Source organism: Rattus rattus, chromosome 1, assembly GCF_011064425.1.
Source record: "Rattus rattus isolate New Zealand chromosome 1, Rrattus_CSIRO_v1, whole genome shotgun sequence".
Taxonomy (NCBI): Eukaryota; Metazoa; Chordata; class Mammalia; order Rodentia; family Muridae; genus Rattus; species Rattus rattus.
In genome coordinates this window covers 13,661,137-13,677,974 of record NC_046154.1, presented here as the reverse complement: position 1 = coordinate 13,677,974, position 16,838 = coordinate 13,661,137, and the positions used below count along the sequence as shown (strand labels likewise).

The following is a 16,838-nucleotide window of genomic DNA, read 5'->3' as shown; positions in this document are numbered from 1 at the left end:
GAATGGAATTCTCTAACAGAGGCTTCATTACACTAAAGTAACTCCAGAAAATACAGTCTATTATGTCTAAGAATTTGCTGGTAGGCGCCCAGCTCTTCTGCCTTAGAGATCAGGCACTGAGAAGAACGGTGCAGGAGATGGAAGGACATGTGTGCCGGCAACCTTGTCCTCCAAGTCAGACAGACTGGGTGTTCAGGATTTGCCAGGTGGGTAAGGAACTCCAAGAAAAACAGGGAAACAAAGGCAGACGGAAGAACGTGTTTGTGCAAAGGGCAAAGTGGAAGGAGCCCTGTAGTCAGAGCAACAACTCGTTGCTCTCATTGCTCTCACTCCTCTGACAGGGCCACAGAAGGATGGCAAGACATAGGATCCCACGAAAGGCAATAAAATCCCTAGGCATCAAATCTCCAAAGATCAGCTACCCTAGGTGTAAAAATGCTTTGTGGGAAGGAGCCTAGATGTCACTGCCTGAACCTACCTCATGGCATGGCACCTTCACATCACTGAGAAAGGACCAGCTCTCCTGCCTCCTGACTCGAGTGACAAGAAGCACTTCCCACTTGGGTGCACCTGAATCCCATCCACCTACTCCTAATCCCAAAGGCAGGCTGACGTCATGGGGAAGGAGGAGCACTACTGGCATCTGGAGACCAAGAGGGATGGCTCACTCTACACCCAAGAGACTAAAGAACTGGCAGCAAATGGAGCACTGACTCAGAGGGTCATTGTTGGTTTACTGACTTATTCCATAGTTGACAAAACTCTCCTCAGAGAGCCTAGCACTGCTGAAACCAAAGGAAAGGCCTCAAATCTCTCAACCTATTCACGCCTTCATATTTCATCCAGAAAAAGGCATTTGTGCAACATTCTAGAAACCTGAGTAAGGTCTGATAGTTTTACATAATGTAGTGAGAGGGACAATAACTATGATTATGTAAAAAAAAACAAAAAATACCCACAGAAACAAATGTGGGGGTATAATTGTGTACGTGTGTGTGTGTGTGTGTGTGTGTGTGTGTGTGTGTGTGTGTGTCTGCTTTTCAGATAGAGTCTCATTAACTGGCTTTAATTTTATTAACATTTATTTATTTGTATGTGTGTCCAGGCATACATGTGCCCACAAGTAGAGGTTAAAGGACAATTTTCAGGAGTCAGTTCTTTCCTTCTGTCAGGCTTGACAGCAGACACCTCTACCCACTGAACCATCTGACCAGCCCTAGAATTTTGCTTTAAAAGACTTCAGTGAAGAAAAGAAATTAAGGTAATGGATTATAGTGTTGGAAATCTTGAGGTTCATGACACATTTTCTGTGATATGAGAAATCCATCATAATAAAAATGCTCAAAAATTCTTGTTTCAAAAAATACATTGTTAAGGAGCATTTATCTAGTCCTGTTCTCTACAGCATTGTATGCAAAGCCTCCAGAGCACCAAACATTTTATCATAGCAGGGAAGGACTGCTGAGGCATCTCCACAGGCACAAAGAGAACAGAGTCACCTTGCTAACACCAAATCCAGCCAGAGAATGAACCTGCCACTTCCAGTCACCTTGACAGGCCCAATGTCCCAGAGCCTCAGAACACTGCCAAGAAGTGTGCTCCCCACCCTGCCCACCCCATCCCCAGCATTAAGTAAAAGGCAGAATGGGCTTCTCCCCATCTCTCCTCCAGGCTTCCTGCTTCTAGAGGAGTGAAGCCTGTTCACGGGTTAGAGAAGCAAGACAACACCAGCATGGGGAAATAGAGCTCCCTTCCTGGCTGCTCCCAGCAGTGCATGCAAGGCCGAATGTACTGAGACACAGATGAAGACCTTCCTCCCCGGGCACACACGTTAGCAGCTGCTGCTGTCCCATCATACTCAGCAGGCTGCATGTTTGTTACCTCTTTTTCCTACTATTTTCAATATGAATATCAAGGTTAAGTAACAGTCGTGAAAATCCACGTCAGAATAAAAACTATAACAGCCAGCAACTCGCTGGATGCTTGTTAGGTGGAGGCCTCGCATTAATCTCATCTAAAGCTTGGGACCATCCTGTCTATGGGCACTGCAGCATACCACCCAGTTCACTGATGGAAATCCTGAAGGGGAAAAGGTTCCCTGATTCACCCAGGGCCACAGCTACAGTGCAAGAGTCCGGATTCCAACAAGCAATCCAACTTGCACACTGCATTCTGTGACGACTACTACAGTGAGCCCAGCAAAAGCCAAGGATGCTGTGAGGGTAGGGAGCTAACAGGAAAGCCTCGCCCAAAAGCTGTGCAATAGAAGCTGCTTCCATGCACCAGACACTCGGTGAGGCGTTTTGCATACAGACCTCACATTGTCACACAAGATGTCACACAATGAGGAAACAAGACAGGCTAGAGAAGCAAAAAGGATTTCCTGGAATCAAATGGCCCTGGTAAAGGACAGGCTGGGTTAAATAAACTACATATTCCCTCTGTCTCCACATGGGCTTTACAACAAAACCTTCCCAAGGCATCGACATCACTGAAGTCTCTATTTCTCAACAGCCCTCTGTCAATCAGAGCTCTTTTCAAGGACAAATGTAACATGCTTACACTTCGATATGATTCAAACTCATCCTCAGAGTGTAACGATACCTTGAGATCCAGCTTGGAGTTCACTGGCTCCTGCAGCTCAGACTCCATGGAAGCACTGGCCTCTGCCTTCACATTCTGGAGAGGGCCTTCGGGTGGCACCTTCATCGCATGGTTGTCCGCAGTAGAGCCAATCCCAAAAAAGTCCAGTATCACCACCCAGGTTTGCAGGGTGATCAACACATCCAAGCAGTTAAAGTCAACGTCGATGCTCCGGTTAATGCGACCGTAACTGGAAGAGAACTCTGGATGCTTTTTATCCACCAAGAATATATTGATGTGGACCAAGGAATCGTCAAACTTACTCTTTCCAACAAGCACCTTGGGCTCGTCCACTGAGGGAGAAGGGGGTGGGGTCTGGGGGTAGCTCTTGTCCTGGACTTCCTTTTGCTTTTTCCGACATGTGGAGATGGGTCTTTGGTACAACTGGAAGACATTAGGTGCTTCCTCCATGTGGGACGGGAGAGACCGGGGCATGGCAGGATACTCTACGCAGGATACCGAAGGGCAAGACTGGGAGAGGTACTCCTTCTGTGCTAAGCTGGACGGCTTGGGAGCCCCTCGAGACACCATCAGGCTCTTGTACTTAGAGTCTGGATTCTTCTCCAGTAAGTCTTCCATGAGGAGTGAGCGTAGGGCAATCTGGATGGATAAGGTCTGTGGATGGTCTTTACTGAACTCCACCTCAAAATCCTGAAACTTCAAGCTCACAAGCCCTTGGGCCCCTAAAGTCAGGTCACCACTCAGCTGAACCTGCAACTCCGATATACAGAAGTTGGCTTGAATCTGAGTGAAGGCTTTGGATTCCTTCACAGACAAGGACTTCTGAGAAGCACTAGAAAAGCTGGAGTGACTGAACAATCCATTCTCCTTCTTCTCTGCAGTAGGTTCTCCACAGGAACTGAGTGGGGGCAGGGGAGAGTTAGGGCAGGGGGATGGCGGGGCACTGGCTGCAAACTTATTCAGATCTTCACTGTACACGAGGTTGTCCATCGTCTGCAACACCTGCTCGTACACGTGCTTGGCTAACACCACCTGCATTCAAAGGGAACAGCCCAGTTACTCCAGAACCATTTAAAATGTATTTGTCATTTTGTGTATGGAAGGGGTGGGGAGGTGGGGTGTTTGGGAGGACACATGGCATGGGTACAGGTGCTCACAGGGGTTAGAAGAGTCAGACCCCATCCCCAGGAGCATTGCAGCAGCTGACAGCTCCCGACATGGGTACCTAGAACTGAACTCAGGTCCTCTAGAAGAGCAGAAGAGCCCTAGTCACCAAGCCATCTCGCCAGCTCCCTCCAACATTATTATCCTCACATAGACCCTCAATTCTAAGGTGGTCTTTCTCTGTTTACCAAAAGGCTCTAAGTCAGTTGGCATCAAGGACCATCATCTCTTTTCTGTCCTTTTCCTTTGCCTACCCACTTCTATTTACAAGGCTCTCCCTCACCACTCGCAGTATAACCTACACATATCAATGTGCAGCAAATACTCCCTGGATGGAGTCGGCATAGCCACTCTTTCTAACCACACAAAGTAACTGCAGGAAGCAAGGAGACTTCCAAACGTCTCATGTGGGCACAGCACGGGACTGAAAAATAAGACTCTAAAACCACTGCCGATCAGCAGCAGTCAGCAGGACAAACAATGGTTAGTACTTTTCAAAAATTATGCAGAGCTGCAATTACATACTTCTTTCTCCCTTGCAGTTTCTGGTATTGGGGCTGGTGTGGGACACAGAACACAAGAGGCAAACATTGTCACCGAGCTTCACCCCCGGAGTCTTACTTTCTTTTAGTGAGAATTTCTTATTTAAAAATATTTTCAAGTACATCTTTTTTACTAATTAAGGGCAATTAACAGAGGGATCGCAACTCAGGTACAGAAATTTTGACAGACTTGGAAAGTGACCGTTCTATAACCCCTAATTTAATCTTCATCCCTACAGAGTTCATTAGTGGAAGGAAGCAACACAAATGACTGACAGGGAGTTTTACAAGTGAGAGATCAGGCTCTTGCCACCCACACACCCTCATCAAATGCAGACATTTGTGTGACAGATACAACGTAACCAGAGGTGTTTGACAGCACCTGCCGAGGAAGCTCTAGCCAAAAGTGAAGGAGCGCTGGGAAAAACCAGAATCCAGGGACGCCTGGGTGGGTCACAGCAATACTGACGCCAGTTCAGGGAGACACAAATGCACCAGGCTGGCCACTCTGTAGGCAACCGACCAGTTTCCACACAGAATTATGACAGGGCAAACGAGGCAGGGCAGAACCAGAGAGCCCCAAAAGATACTGCACCTAACTGCAATCTGCACAGCCTGCTTGGACCTGATGCAAACAAACCAGAGTGAAGACCTTCTTGAGAATCAAACACCAGCACAATACATAAGGAGACAAAGTTCAGAGAGACACATTCCAAATAGATGAGATGAAGTGAAAGAAAGCCTGAGGTTTGCCTTAAAATGTTTCCTTTAAAAAACTGTTATTAGCCTTGTGTGTAGTGCAGATATGTACATGCATGTGCTGTGGCATTTATAGAAGTCATAGTACAATAGTGTGAAGTTGATTTTCTTCTTTCTCCTTATGTAGGTTCTAGAGATGGAACCTGATTTGCCAAATTTTCACAGCAAACACTTTTACTAAAGTGTTTACCTAAATCATTTCACCTCCCCAAAACTAGTTCATTTAAAAGAAAAAAAAAAAAAGGCAAGTACTGGAAAGTAGAAACAGGAAAATCATATATTCAAGGTCATCCTCAGCAACATAGCAAGTTAGAGGCCAGCCTGGGGCACATGAGACCCTGTTTCAATTAAAAGGAGCAAGAGAAGCTGGAGAGGTGGCTCAGTGGTTAAAAGCACTACACGATCTTATAACCCAAGTTCCATTCCCAGCACCCACATTCTCAACCATCTGCAACTCGAGTCCAAAGGGATATGATGGCTTCTTCTGGTCTCTATGGGCACTAGACACACATGCTAATAAAACACCCACACATACAGACACATGCTAATAAAACACCCACACATACAGAATAAAAAGTTAACTTTACAAATGAGAAAGAGAGCTGAGGGAGGGTTTCTCACCTAAAGATTCATACCTAGGAGCCACTGATACTGGTCAAAGTTGTGACCATCTACAGCCTGACAGAGGGGCCACTGTCCTAAGATCCTGAAAACACTCATTTTATAACCTTACTCTTTCTCTAGTCCTGTAAAATGGGGGGGGGGGATTACTTGTGAAGGATACGTATGTACGCAATGTACACACACACACACACACACACACACACACACACGCATGCATATACACACACCCTAACTGGCCCAATTCAATTCAGAGAGGGCAAGCCTAAGTTTACTCTGTTGAAAGGATCAGTCAATGGCTCGAATAATCAGAGTGTTATACAGTCTATTCCAAGTACATCCAAAGTGGGATAAAAATTACATCCTCTTGGGAAAGAGCAACTGGTTTTTTAAGCAGTAAGTCCCCATCCACACTGGGGAATAGGACTAGAGATCTTCTTTGTTCCTTTGTGACACATGAAGAAAGTCATTGCCAGGGACAAAATGGCACAACCAAAGGATCCCGTGTTGCTGAGGGCAGTGCAGCCCATGCATAATCCCAGCACTGGGGAGGCAGAGTCAAGAGGACCATAAATCGAGAGTCCGTCAGCCTGGGCTACAAAGCTAGACAAGGTCCAATGGGGTTTTTTTGTTTGTTTTTTATTTGTTTGTTTTTTAAAGATTTATTTATTTATTTTATATAAGTACACTACAGCTGTCTTCAGACACACCAGAAGAGGGCATCAGATCCCTTTACAGATGGTTGTGAGCCACCATGTGGTTGCTGGGATTCGAACTTAAGACCTCTGGAAGAACAGTCAGTGCTCTTAACCACTGAGCCATCTCTCCAGCCCCTGGTTCAATGTTTATTAGAGGAAATTATGAACAACATGAATATATATTGATATGTCCTTGAATTTACATATTTTCTTTCAATACTTAATATACATAAATATATACCATTATAATCTGAGTACTATAGACAATACAAATATAAAATGAATATACATGGGGCTAAAGAAACGGCTCAGTGATTAAGAGTACTTGTTGTTGCAGAGGACTTGGGGTCAATTCCCTGCACTCACATAGTAGCTCACAATCATCCACATCCAGAATTCCAGTTCCACAGAATCGGGCACCCTCATCTGGCCTACTTGGGCACTAGGCACTACACAATTCACTCTATACACACACACACACACACACACACACACACACACACACACACACACACACACACAAATATAGGAAAATTCTTCCTAATCTGAAACCAAAATACCCCTGAACCTACAACATTCCAAAGGTTTCTAATTTAAAAGCATTTCAAACTTCAAATTAGTTATCAGAGATGCTCAACCATAAAGGTTTTGCAAATGTCCTAAATACACAGTTCCCAAACCTAAAACGTAACTGATCTCCCACATCTCAGACAAGGAACAATACCTGATTAGCTCTGAACTGCCCTGACCTGAAAGTCAATCCTGTGTTTGTTTACCTGAACTGGGTTGACGAACTTTCCTTCAATCTTCATGATGCTGGACGTCCCCAGCTCATCTGGACTAAGGGAGAAAGTCAGTTCAGTTTCCCTCTCGATAGGGATCTTCTCCAGCTTAAACTGGATGGTGGTATTGTTCAGGATATGGAAGGCTGGCAGAAGAGAGCAGAAGAGACAGAGCATGAACACTGACATCTGGTTTGTCACTGATGATCGAGTGTCCTGTATGCATAGTAAAGGCTAGGGATTATCTGACGGCGGGCTGGCCTTGCAACTGAGTCTATGACTGAGACCACAGTGCACAGCAAGCAGAACTACAAGACAAGTCTACAGGGGGAGAAGAAGGCACTTCCATGACATGTTCTGCTTGGCAGCTTCAACATACGAAATGGTAAGGCTGCAAAGACGGCTCAAAGGATAAATAATGGCCTGATGACCTGAACTCAATCTCCGGAACCAACATGGCTGAAGAGAGAACCAATTCCCACAAGCTGTCCTCTGACCTCCACACACAGCACTTCGATATGCATGCATGTGGGCACACACACACACACAAAAAACAGATAAATACATTTAAAATGTATCTGATATGGTAAACACTAAGTCAGTGCATGGACCACCTTACGTTCTCTTAGCCATGGAAGCTTGTTTTCCAAGCCAGACTGTCCCTTCCATAGCTTTCAGTAATAGACCCAGCTTTCTTGGGCCTCAAGACAGCACTGTAGCTGAATGCTCATTCCAAGCATAGAAAGAACTGTTTACTAAGCATGGAAATGGAGGACTGGCTAGAAGCAGCGTGGTGGTTAAGAGCACATCTAGCACATTAGACCAAGGCTGGCTCTCCAAATTTCAGATGAATCAGTGAAGGACGTTCCAGGGACCACAGAAGTTTTCAAAAGCATTACTTTCTTTACCAATGGATAGTCTCTAGAATGTTTCTGATTCTGTAGCCGAACTACTTGGGTCTAACTGTCCATAGCCAGAAGACAAATGTGAAAATGTCATTCCTTGTACCCTGCACAGACCCACTTACAAGAATCAGAGCAGTAAAGAAGCCTAACACACCCAGAGCCCACGTTTCCTTTTGTACTTACATTAAACTCTTGTGCTACCTTAGGCTGCAATATTTTAACTACGAAAAATGTACAGCTTAAAACAAAAGAACAAAAACAGTACATAAAATAAGGTCACACTATATCTATCCACTGAAACATCTCAGCAAGGGAGCATTGACCCAGCTGTAAACACTTCACAGACATGGTTTCTCTGTGCAGCCCTGGCTGTCTCAAAATTCAGTGTGGACCTGGCTGGCCTCAAACTCAATAGAGATCCACACACCTCTGCCTCTAGAGTGTTGGGATTAAACATGTACACCACCACACATGGCTCAAAGTATATTATTTTATCCAAAGTGAAAAAGTAAAACCATGCCAGCCCTCTACAAAACTGTTAAAAATACAACTGTGATTGTCTACACATTAACCAGAGATAACCCTAAAAGGAAGGGACTGTGCTGTTTCCAGGGACACATACACAGGCCCTGAGTTAGAACCTTTACAAACAAGACATGTTTCTGCTTCTCACCTTGGCCTCTATGCAAAGATTCAAAGAAATCGTGTCGAGTGAAGTGAGCCTCCTCCTGACTGTTAACACTGGCTGACCCGGAGGGTGGGCAAAATGTCCGACTGACTTCAGGCCCAGCACTGTCTCTGCCTGCTAGCTGAGTGCAATTCAAAGAATAGAGTTTAATGTCTTTGATTTCCACCTGCAGGCGGTCACTTCTGGATTCATCATCTCCTGCCACAAAATTCTGGATGAATATCTGTCCCAAGTGTCCAACCAACAGCTCAGGACTCCCAGGCCTCCGAGGGATAGAAACAACTGGAGATTCAATGTTTATGTTCAAGATGAGCTTCACCGTGTCTGATCGAGGGGAAGGAAGGCCAAACCCATAGATCTCATTCTCCTCCAAGACAAAGGGATCCCTGGTCTTCTTCGGGGTTTCGAAGAGTGACACCATCTCACTGTACTCGGCAGTCTTGGTGGCTAATACTGTGGTCACTTTGGTGGCTGCACTTTTCAACATACTGCGGAAATTCTCTTCCAGCTCATCCATAGATAAGGTCAACTCCTTTAAGAATTTAGCGGAGTGGTTATAATGCAAAGATGCCATCTTCAGGTTGAGGAAGCACTCCTGTTTGGATTTCTCAGCAAATGTGAAACTCAACGCTTCAGTCAGGGATGCATCTTCCATTCTGACAAACACACTTTCAAAATAGCCAATGTCGCTGACTATGTTCTCATAGCCTATGGAGTTTCCGATGCTGACGACATACTGGTTCTTCACATTCTCTTGTGTTAGGTCCATGAGCTGCAAACAGCCAAGGGAGCCATTCATGTCAAATGAGCTGCCCATCGACACATTCACCTTGGTGCCACCGATACTGGCCGTTGCGATTTTCCTGCCACGTCTCTCTCCGTCAGACATCCCCACTGTCCGAAGCAGCAGGAGGTTGAGCCTGTGGATCTCCACGGCGACCTCCGTGTTCTGCTCGTAAGTCGACTGAACTGTGCCCTGCTCCATAATACTTCTCTCAAGGTCAGTCATCAGAGGCTGGGGGCTCACATCATCCTTTTCCTTAGGGAAGGATTTCTGAAGAAAACCAATGAGCTCCACAATGGTCTCTGGGTTTAGGATGATGTCCAAGTTATTTACCTGAAGGGAAATGACCTGCAGAGTACTGTCCAAGTTCATGGATGGGCACTCTGAACTCACAAACTGATACTCCAGTTTAATTAGGGATTCTTGTTCTTTGGTGAGAATTTTCTCTAGGGAAACACTAGTAGTGGCTGACTGGTCGTTGAGGGTGGCCACGTCAGTTTGGAAGGTCACATTAGGTCCTGAAACAGGAGACTGTGCCCTACTATCCCGGAGGCTTCCTGTGGGAATATCAAAACTCAGATTCTTATGTGAAGCCATCAAAAGGTCAAAATCAGCACCATAAGTCTGCATGGTGTCCACCAGGAGCAATCCGTGAACAGTCAGGGAGACCTCAGCATCATAGGGCCTTTTCACAAAGTGAGCATTGGTGCCAAACACCTTGAGCACTGAGATGTAGCGGCCACTGCTCTCAACACCAAGCTGCATGCAGTTCACCTTGAATTCCGCTAGGAGGAGCTGTGACTCCACTAGCACCTCCCGTGTGTGCTGCTCCAGCATTACAATACTCTGGGTCAAGTTCATTACAGAATCCTGCAAGCTTCCCCGAGGTCCTTCCTGGGGGAAAATCTTCTCTCTGAACTGGGTGTCAGAGGGCTTTGTTTCAGGAGTGGTGAGGACAGCAAAGCAGTTCTTCAAGGCAGATATCTTATCCTCATTGATGTGGATTTTTAAGTCTGGTAAGTTGCCTGAGAGCACAGCCCCAGGGTACTTGGGGTCTGATGTGTAGATCAGCCGACGTTCTAACTGCAGATGAACATTGAATTTCTCAACTACATGTGTTGGCCCCACATCGATGTCCTGCACACGTTTCCAGTTGTCTCTCACACGCCCTACCATGACCTGGAGGTCCATGAATGTCAAGGAGTACCTCTCATACATCTGTGTGCTCATTAGATGAGCCTGAAGCTGTTCCTCACTAAACTCCACTCCAGAAAACGGCGGTGTTTTCTCCCCACTGCTGCTGTTGGTCTCTGGAGGGGGGGTGCTGGGAGGAGTGGCAAGAGGGGTCTTATATTCATCATCACTGAACTGATTCTCTTCAGAGGCTGAGCCATCCCCACTTTTCCTCCTAGAGTCTTCTTCAGGGGGAAATGAAAAGACCATAAGTGAAAAATCTCCTACTTGCTCCTTCCCTCCCTTCCTCCCTCTTTCCCTCCCTCCCTCCCTCTCTCCTTCCCTCCCTCCTTCTCTCCTTCCCTCCTTCTCTCTCTCCCTCCCGCCCTTATTATAAATAAAGACAGAGAGCGCAGTGCTGAGGAACACTTTCTGCTCTTGCACAAGATCCAGGATTGGTTCCCAGCACCCACAAGCCAGCTCATTGATTGCTTGTAACTCCACTTCCAGGAAACCAGATGCCCTCTTTTGGCCTCTTCAGGCTCCTGCACAGACATGGTACACATAAACTCAGATAATTCATATTAAAAAAAATAAATTTTTAAAAAGAATCTAAAATTCCACCAAGTCACAGACACAGATTTAAAATTTTGAGAATTCTATTATAAAATATTTCAGCACTTCAGAGGCAGAGGCAGGCAAATCACTCTAAGTCTGAGAACAGCCTACTCTCATAGTAAGTTCCAAGCCTGCCAGACCTAGATTATGAGTCTTTGCCTCATCTTACGAACAATGAGGAGGAGGAAGAGAAAGAGGAGGAAGGGGAGGAAGAGGAAGAAGAAAGCTCTCACCAAGCTGGTGTTTTTTTAAGTGGATGAAAATGATAGACATCACTGTGAAACTATTCATTCAATGTGAACTTAATCTGTTAAACTGAAAACTAAAATACAAAGAGTAAAAATGTACGTAAAATTCCCTCCAAGCTCACATTAGGATGCTGAAGCTGCCAGCCACTGCCAGCATTTTCACACCTGACACTGGCAGGGCTGCTGACACAGCTCTCTTACAGCACTCTCCAAACTTACACTTCTCCACTTACTATAGTGGTCATTTTGTTCCCCTACTAGAATATTCTTGCTATGCACAATATCCCTATCTGGCATATAAAGGCAGAAAAATAAAACCAACAACAAAGTTGTCTGTAACTGCCATACAAGTAACATAATACATAAAATTTTAAAAATAAAAAACTAACATCCCATCTCTAACCCTGAGTATTAGGAAGTGTTTATCAAAATGCAGTGTCACACAGAAGGATATTACTGGCAAAAGTGCAAACTCAAACAACCACCTTGGAAATCAATTTGGCAATTTGTCAGAAAACTGGGAATAGTTTTACTTCAAGACCCAGCTATACCACCTTGGGTAAATACCCAAAAGATGCTCCACCATCCCACAAAGACACTTGCTCAACTATGTTCATGGCAGCTTATTCGTAATAGCCAGAAGCTGGAAACAACCTAGATGTCCTTCAACTGAAAATGGATAAAGAAAATATGGTATGTCTACACTATGGAATACCATTCAGCTATTAAGAACAAAGACATCATGATTTTTGCAGGCAAATGGATGGGTCTTAAGAATATAATCCAGAGTGAGATAACCCAGTCCCAAAAGGACATGCATGGTATGTACTCGCTGATAACTAGAAATTAGCCATAAAATACAGGTATGATGCTACATTACACAGACCCAACAAAGCTAAACAAGAATGAAGGTCCAAGGGAGGAAACTTGAATCTCAGTTAGAAGGGGGAATAAAATAGTTATGAGAGTCAAACAGAGGGAGGTAAATGGGAAGGAGGACACGTGAGGAGAATAATGGGGGTGGTTCAGGTTCAGGCATGGAGAAGGACAGGAGAGATATGTAGATAGCAATGAAAATGAATGGAAATCAGCCAGTGAAGGAGATGAAGGGAGGTACCCAAGAATCAATGGGGGTGACCTTTACTGTGATGCACAGTATTGGGGATATGTAACCTGAAGAGGCCAATTCCTGTAGCCAGGCAGAAACCCTGGTAGAGCAATAGAGACACCAACCTACCCACAAACCTTTCAACCCAAAAGGTATCCTGTCTATAGGAAATGCCAGCACAGGGAATGGAACAGAAACTGAGGTAATGGCCAACCAATAACAGATCCAACTTGAGACCCATCCCTGTGCAAGCATCAATCCCAAACAACATTAATGATAGTCTATTATGCCTGTAGACAGGAGCATGTTGTCCTCTGAGAGGCTCTACCCCACAGCTGACTCGAACTGATCCAGACATCGCTAGCCAAACAGTGGATGGAACTTGGGGACTCTTATGGAAGAAGGATTAAGAACTCCACAGGAAGACCAACATCATCAACTAACCTGGATGTTTGTGGCTCTCAGAATTTGAACCACCAGCCAAAGAATATAAAATGGCGGGACCTAGACCTCCCCACACATATGTAGCAGATATGCCGCTTGGTCTTCCTTCATGTGGGTCCTAAACAACTTGAATGGGGCTATCCCAAAAGCTATTGCCTGTATATGGGATATGTCCTATCTGGGCTGCCTTGTCTGGCATCAGTTCAAGATATGCTTAGCCTTGAAGAGACTGGAAGAGTGAGTGAGGGGGGAAATAGCCAGGGGTGACCCACAGGAAAAGGGGGAACTGGTAGAGGGGATGGGAAAGACTGTGGGAGGGATTACTGGGGGGTTGGGGGATGAGTGGGATGTAAAGTAAATAAATAAAAAAATAATAATTAAGGGCTAGAGAGATGACTCAGTGGTTAAAAGCACTGAGGTCCTGAGTTCAATTCCCAGATACCATGTGGTAGCTCACAACCATCTGGGATCCGATGTCCTCTTCTGGTGTGTTTGACAGCTATAGTGCACTCATATAAATAAATAATTTTTTTTAAATTAATTTAAAAAAAAGCCACAGCTAGACACTCCTCTCAAGATGGTTGCAATTAGAAGGTCAGATAACAAGTAATGAGAGGATGTGGGGAAACTAGAATCGTAACAAACAGTGGGCATATAAGCCATTTGGGAAAGAATCTGGTAGTCCCTAAAAATGTTAAATGTAAGGCTAACACACAGCCCAGCAACTCCACTCCTGGGCGACCATGTAAAAGAACTGAACATTTGCATTGCTACAAAAACATGATGTGACTGTGAATGGTATTATTTGAACAGTGGGGTTCAGGGGCAGTGTTGCCAATGTTTACTAACCAAAAGACAGATAAATAAAATCTGGTATATCCAAAAAGGGACTGGTAAAAGCCATAAAAAGAAATGTGATACTACACACACACACACACACACACACACACACACACACTACCACCACCACCACCACCACCAACAACAACAACAACAACAACAACGACGACAACGACGAACATTGAAAGTAGTTATTATTAACCAAGCAACAGGTGTACTTTGGAGAGTTTTTGGTTGGTTGGTTGGTTGGTTGGATTGTTTTTTAACGTACGTGTGTGTGTGTGTGTGTGTGTGTGTGTGTGTGTCTACACACCTATATGTATATCACATATATGCTTGGTACCCACAGGTCAGAAGAGAGTATTGTTTCCCCTGAAAAACTCGAAATAAGGATGACTGGGAGCCATTGTGTAGGATCTAGGAACTGAAGCCAGGACCTCTGCAAAAGCAGCATGTATTCTTAACCCCTGAGCCATCTCTCCAGACCCAAAACTTTAGAGTCTTAAAATGTTATGAAAACCTTCTGTCCAGTTTTCTGTAATGAAGCTACACTGACACTCTACCTTGTTTCCTTACACACTGACACTCTACCTTGGGTGTTGGTCAAAAGCATTCTTCCAAGATCCACGACAACCAGCACAGGATTCTTGAAAGTGAAATCATCTGGAAATATCACTTGAGGGGCAGAAATGTCCAATCGAACAGTCCACCGCTTACTTTCCTCCTGTGGAGGCAAAATAAAACTCAGTTGCAAACCTGCTGTAACCCAAGAACTCAAAGAGAACCACAGGTTCAAGGCTAGCCCGGGCTGTGCAATTCAATCACTGATAACCCTGACTGCCAACGGTCTTTATAGAGGTGTCCAAGCATCCCTGAAACCCCGTCCCGGATGCCAGTCCTCACAATACGAGACACTCAATACTTGTTGGCTGGGGATATTATTAGAGGCTGATACTTGACGAAGAGAGGATCAATTAGCCAACTATTAATCTGAGTTGTTTGTACTGACTGATGATCCCTGGATTAAGAGGGGTTTTGTTCATAGTTTACAGGTCTGATGTTGTGGTACATGCCTTTAATCCCAGCACTCAGGAGACGGACACAGGCAGATCTCTGAGTTCAAGCCTTCCTGGTCTACAGAGTAAGAGTGCCAGAACAGCCAAGGCTACAGAGAGAAACTGTACCTCAAAAACTAAAACTATATATGAAAAAAACTTAATAAAAATTAGAAAAAAAAGAAAAGAAAAATGCCCCTTTGTGTGTATGAAGATATCAGGAAGGTACTAATAAGTTATGCTGAAACTCATACACTCACACACAGGAAATCAAGACTAATTCCCCACCCCTGACCCCCCCAATCCTAAGTCCTTCGGTATTTGACTTGGAACACCATGGCCAACTTTCCCACAGCTGGTTCTACAGGGTTCAAAAGCAGCCACACTTGTCTAACAGCTCCATCTATCGCCATGCTTGGCAGTGCACTGTCAGAAACGCCCTTTCAGACAATTAAGCTGTTTCTTGTCCTTGAATCAGCTGGACACACAGCACCACAAAGTTACCATACTTGCAAATCAGATCTGGAGAAAGACACAAGCAAGGCTGAAAAGTACCCACAACACTCAAAAGGCAGAGGCAAGTTGATCTTTCAGTTCGAGGCCACCCTAGTCTACAAACAGAGTTCCAGGAGAGCCAGCTACAGAGAGGCTGTGTCTCAAAAAGAAAACAAAATTAAACAAAGTACCTAAGGAAGTACCCTCAGAGCAAGAAAAGCATAATCTAATCAGCATCATTCATTTCTTAATCAGACCATTAATAGAAAAGGCATGAGCTATTTAAAATGCTAGCCAGAAAGATATCTATCTCCTCTCTCTCTCTCTCTCTCTCTCTCTCTCTCTCTCTCTCTCTCTCTCTCTCTATTTTGAGGGTGGGAGGTTTACCTAGTTGGCATAAGGGATATGAGCAAGCCTATATACTATAAATCAGGAGCTTGTCAGGAAACATGGTTGCCTCTCCCACCCCCAAACAGAATCACACAAGGTCACTTACAATAAAATCTCCCACAAGCAAACGGTCAAGAGTTTGTCGGATCTCAGCCTTGGTCTGCATCTTCAACTTGTTATATTGTCTTCGGGCTGCTTCAGCTACCCTCAACTCAAGCTCAGACTGATAACCAAAGCCTGCAAGATTGGAAAGGCAAAAGATGTCAGCTTGCAAGTGACTGAGCCAATAAGACACCGCCACTTCTGCCCTCACCCACATCCACCAAAGTGGAAAAAGCAATCAGTAACAAACAGAGCTCTCTTCTCTGAGATGGCCTGCCACAGCAACAGCAGCAAGAAGGCCTGGGGGAGTGTGGACAGACTGAGGACATGGAGGCACAGGAGGGAAGGGCACCTAACTTCTCGTAATCCCTAAAACCATTTCTAAAAATTCCAAAGTGCTGTATTTCAAAAATCACACAAGGCAGAATATTGAAGGCAAAATGTTAGCCAGTTCTGTCATGGTTACTGTTTCCTCCCTGTCAGTGAAAGTACTTCTCCAACTGTCTCAGTCTCTGTAGGGAATAAAGGAAGTCACAAGTGTATCAACTGTTCAGTCTACACTGTAAAAGAACAGAGATGATGCCATCTAGAAGGAAATTCTTGAACATTCCACTGTAGTTCACCAAGCTAAAACATCCTAGCTGGCCAAAGAAATAGCCATCCCACGATGAGGGTAGAAAAGTGCATCCTAAGGAGACGTGGGAAGGAGAGCTGGTCCAGAACGCTGACTAAGTGTCCTCACACAATCCTACCACTTACTCTGCAAGCTCTTGCAGCACTATCGGGTCTTCCAAATGCATTACGTTATGCACTGCACC

The 16,838-nt window shown here is 44.9% G+C and overlaps 1 protein-coding gene across 3 annotated transcripts in view; it reads right to left on the bottom strand.

Annotated features, from left to right (window-relative positions):
- The window catches only part of Vps13d (vacuolar protein sorting 13 homolog D), a 223,859-nt gene that overhangs the window by 174,328 nt on the left and 32,693 nt on the right, over positions 1 to 16,838 (bottom strand). For 2 of the 3 annotated variants that reach the window (XM_032895015.1, XM_032895011.1), the window contains exons 17-21: positions 16,025 to 16,155; positions 14,570 to 14,702; positions 8,749 to 10,965; positions 7,165 to 7,316; positions 2,605 to 3,636 (exon numbers count right to left, since the gene is read on the bottom strand). In XM_032895015.1, the coding sequence (XP_032750906.1) occupies positions 2,605 to 3,636; positions 7,165 to 7,316; positions 8,749 to 10,965; positions 14,570 to 14,702; positions 16,025 to 16,155 (3,665 nt within the window). The remainder of the gene's footprint in view (positions 1 to 2,604; positions 3,637 to 7,164; positions 7,317 to 8,748; positions 10,966 to 14,569; positions 14,703 to 16,024; positions 16,156 to 16,838) is intronic. The other variant, XM_032895002.1, reaches the window with a different exon arrangement.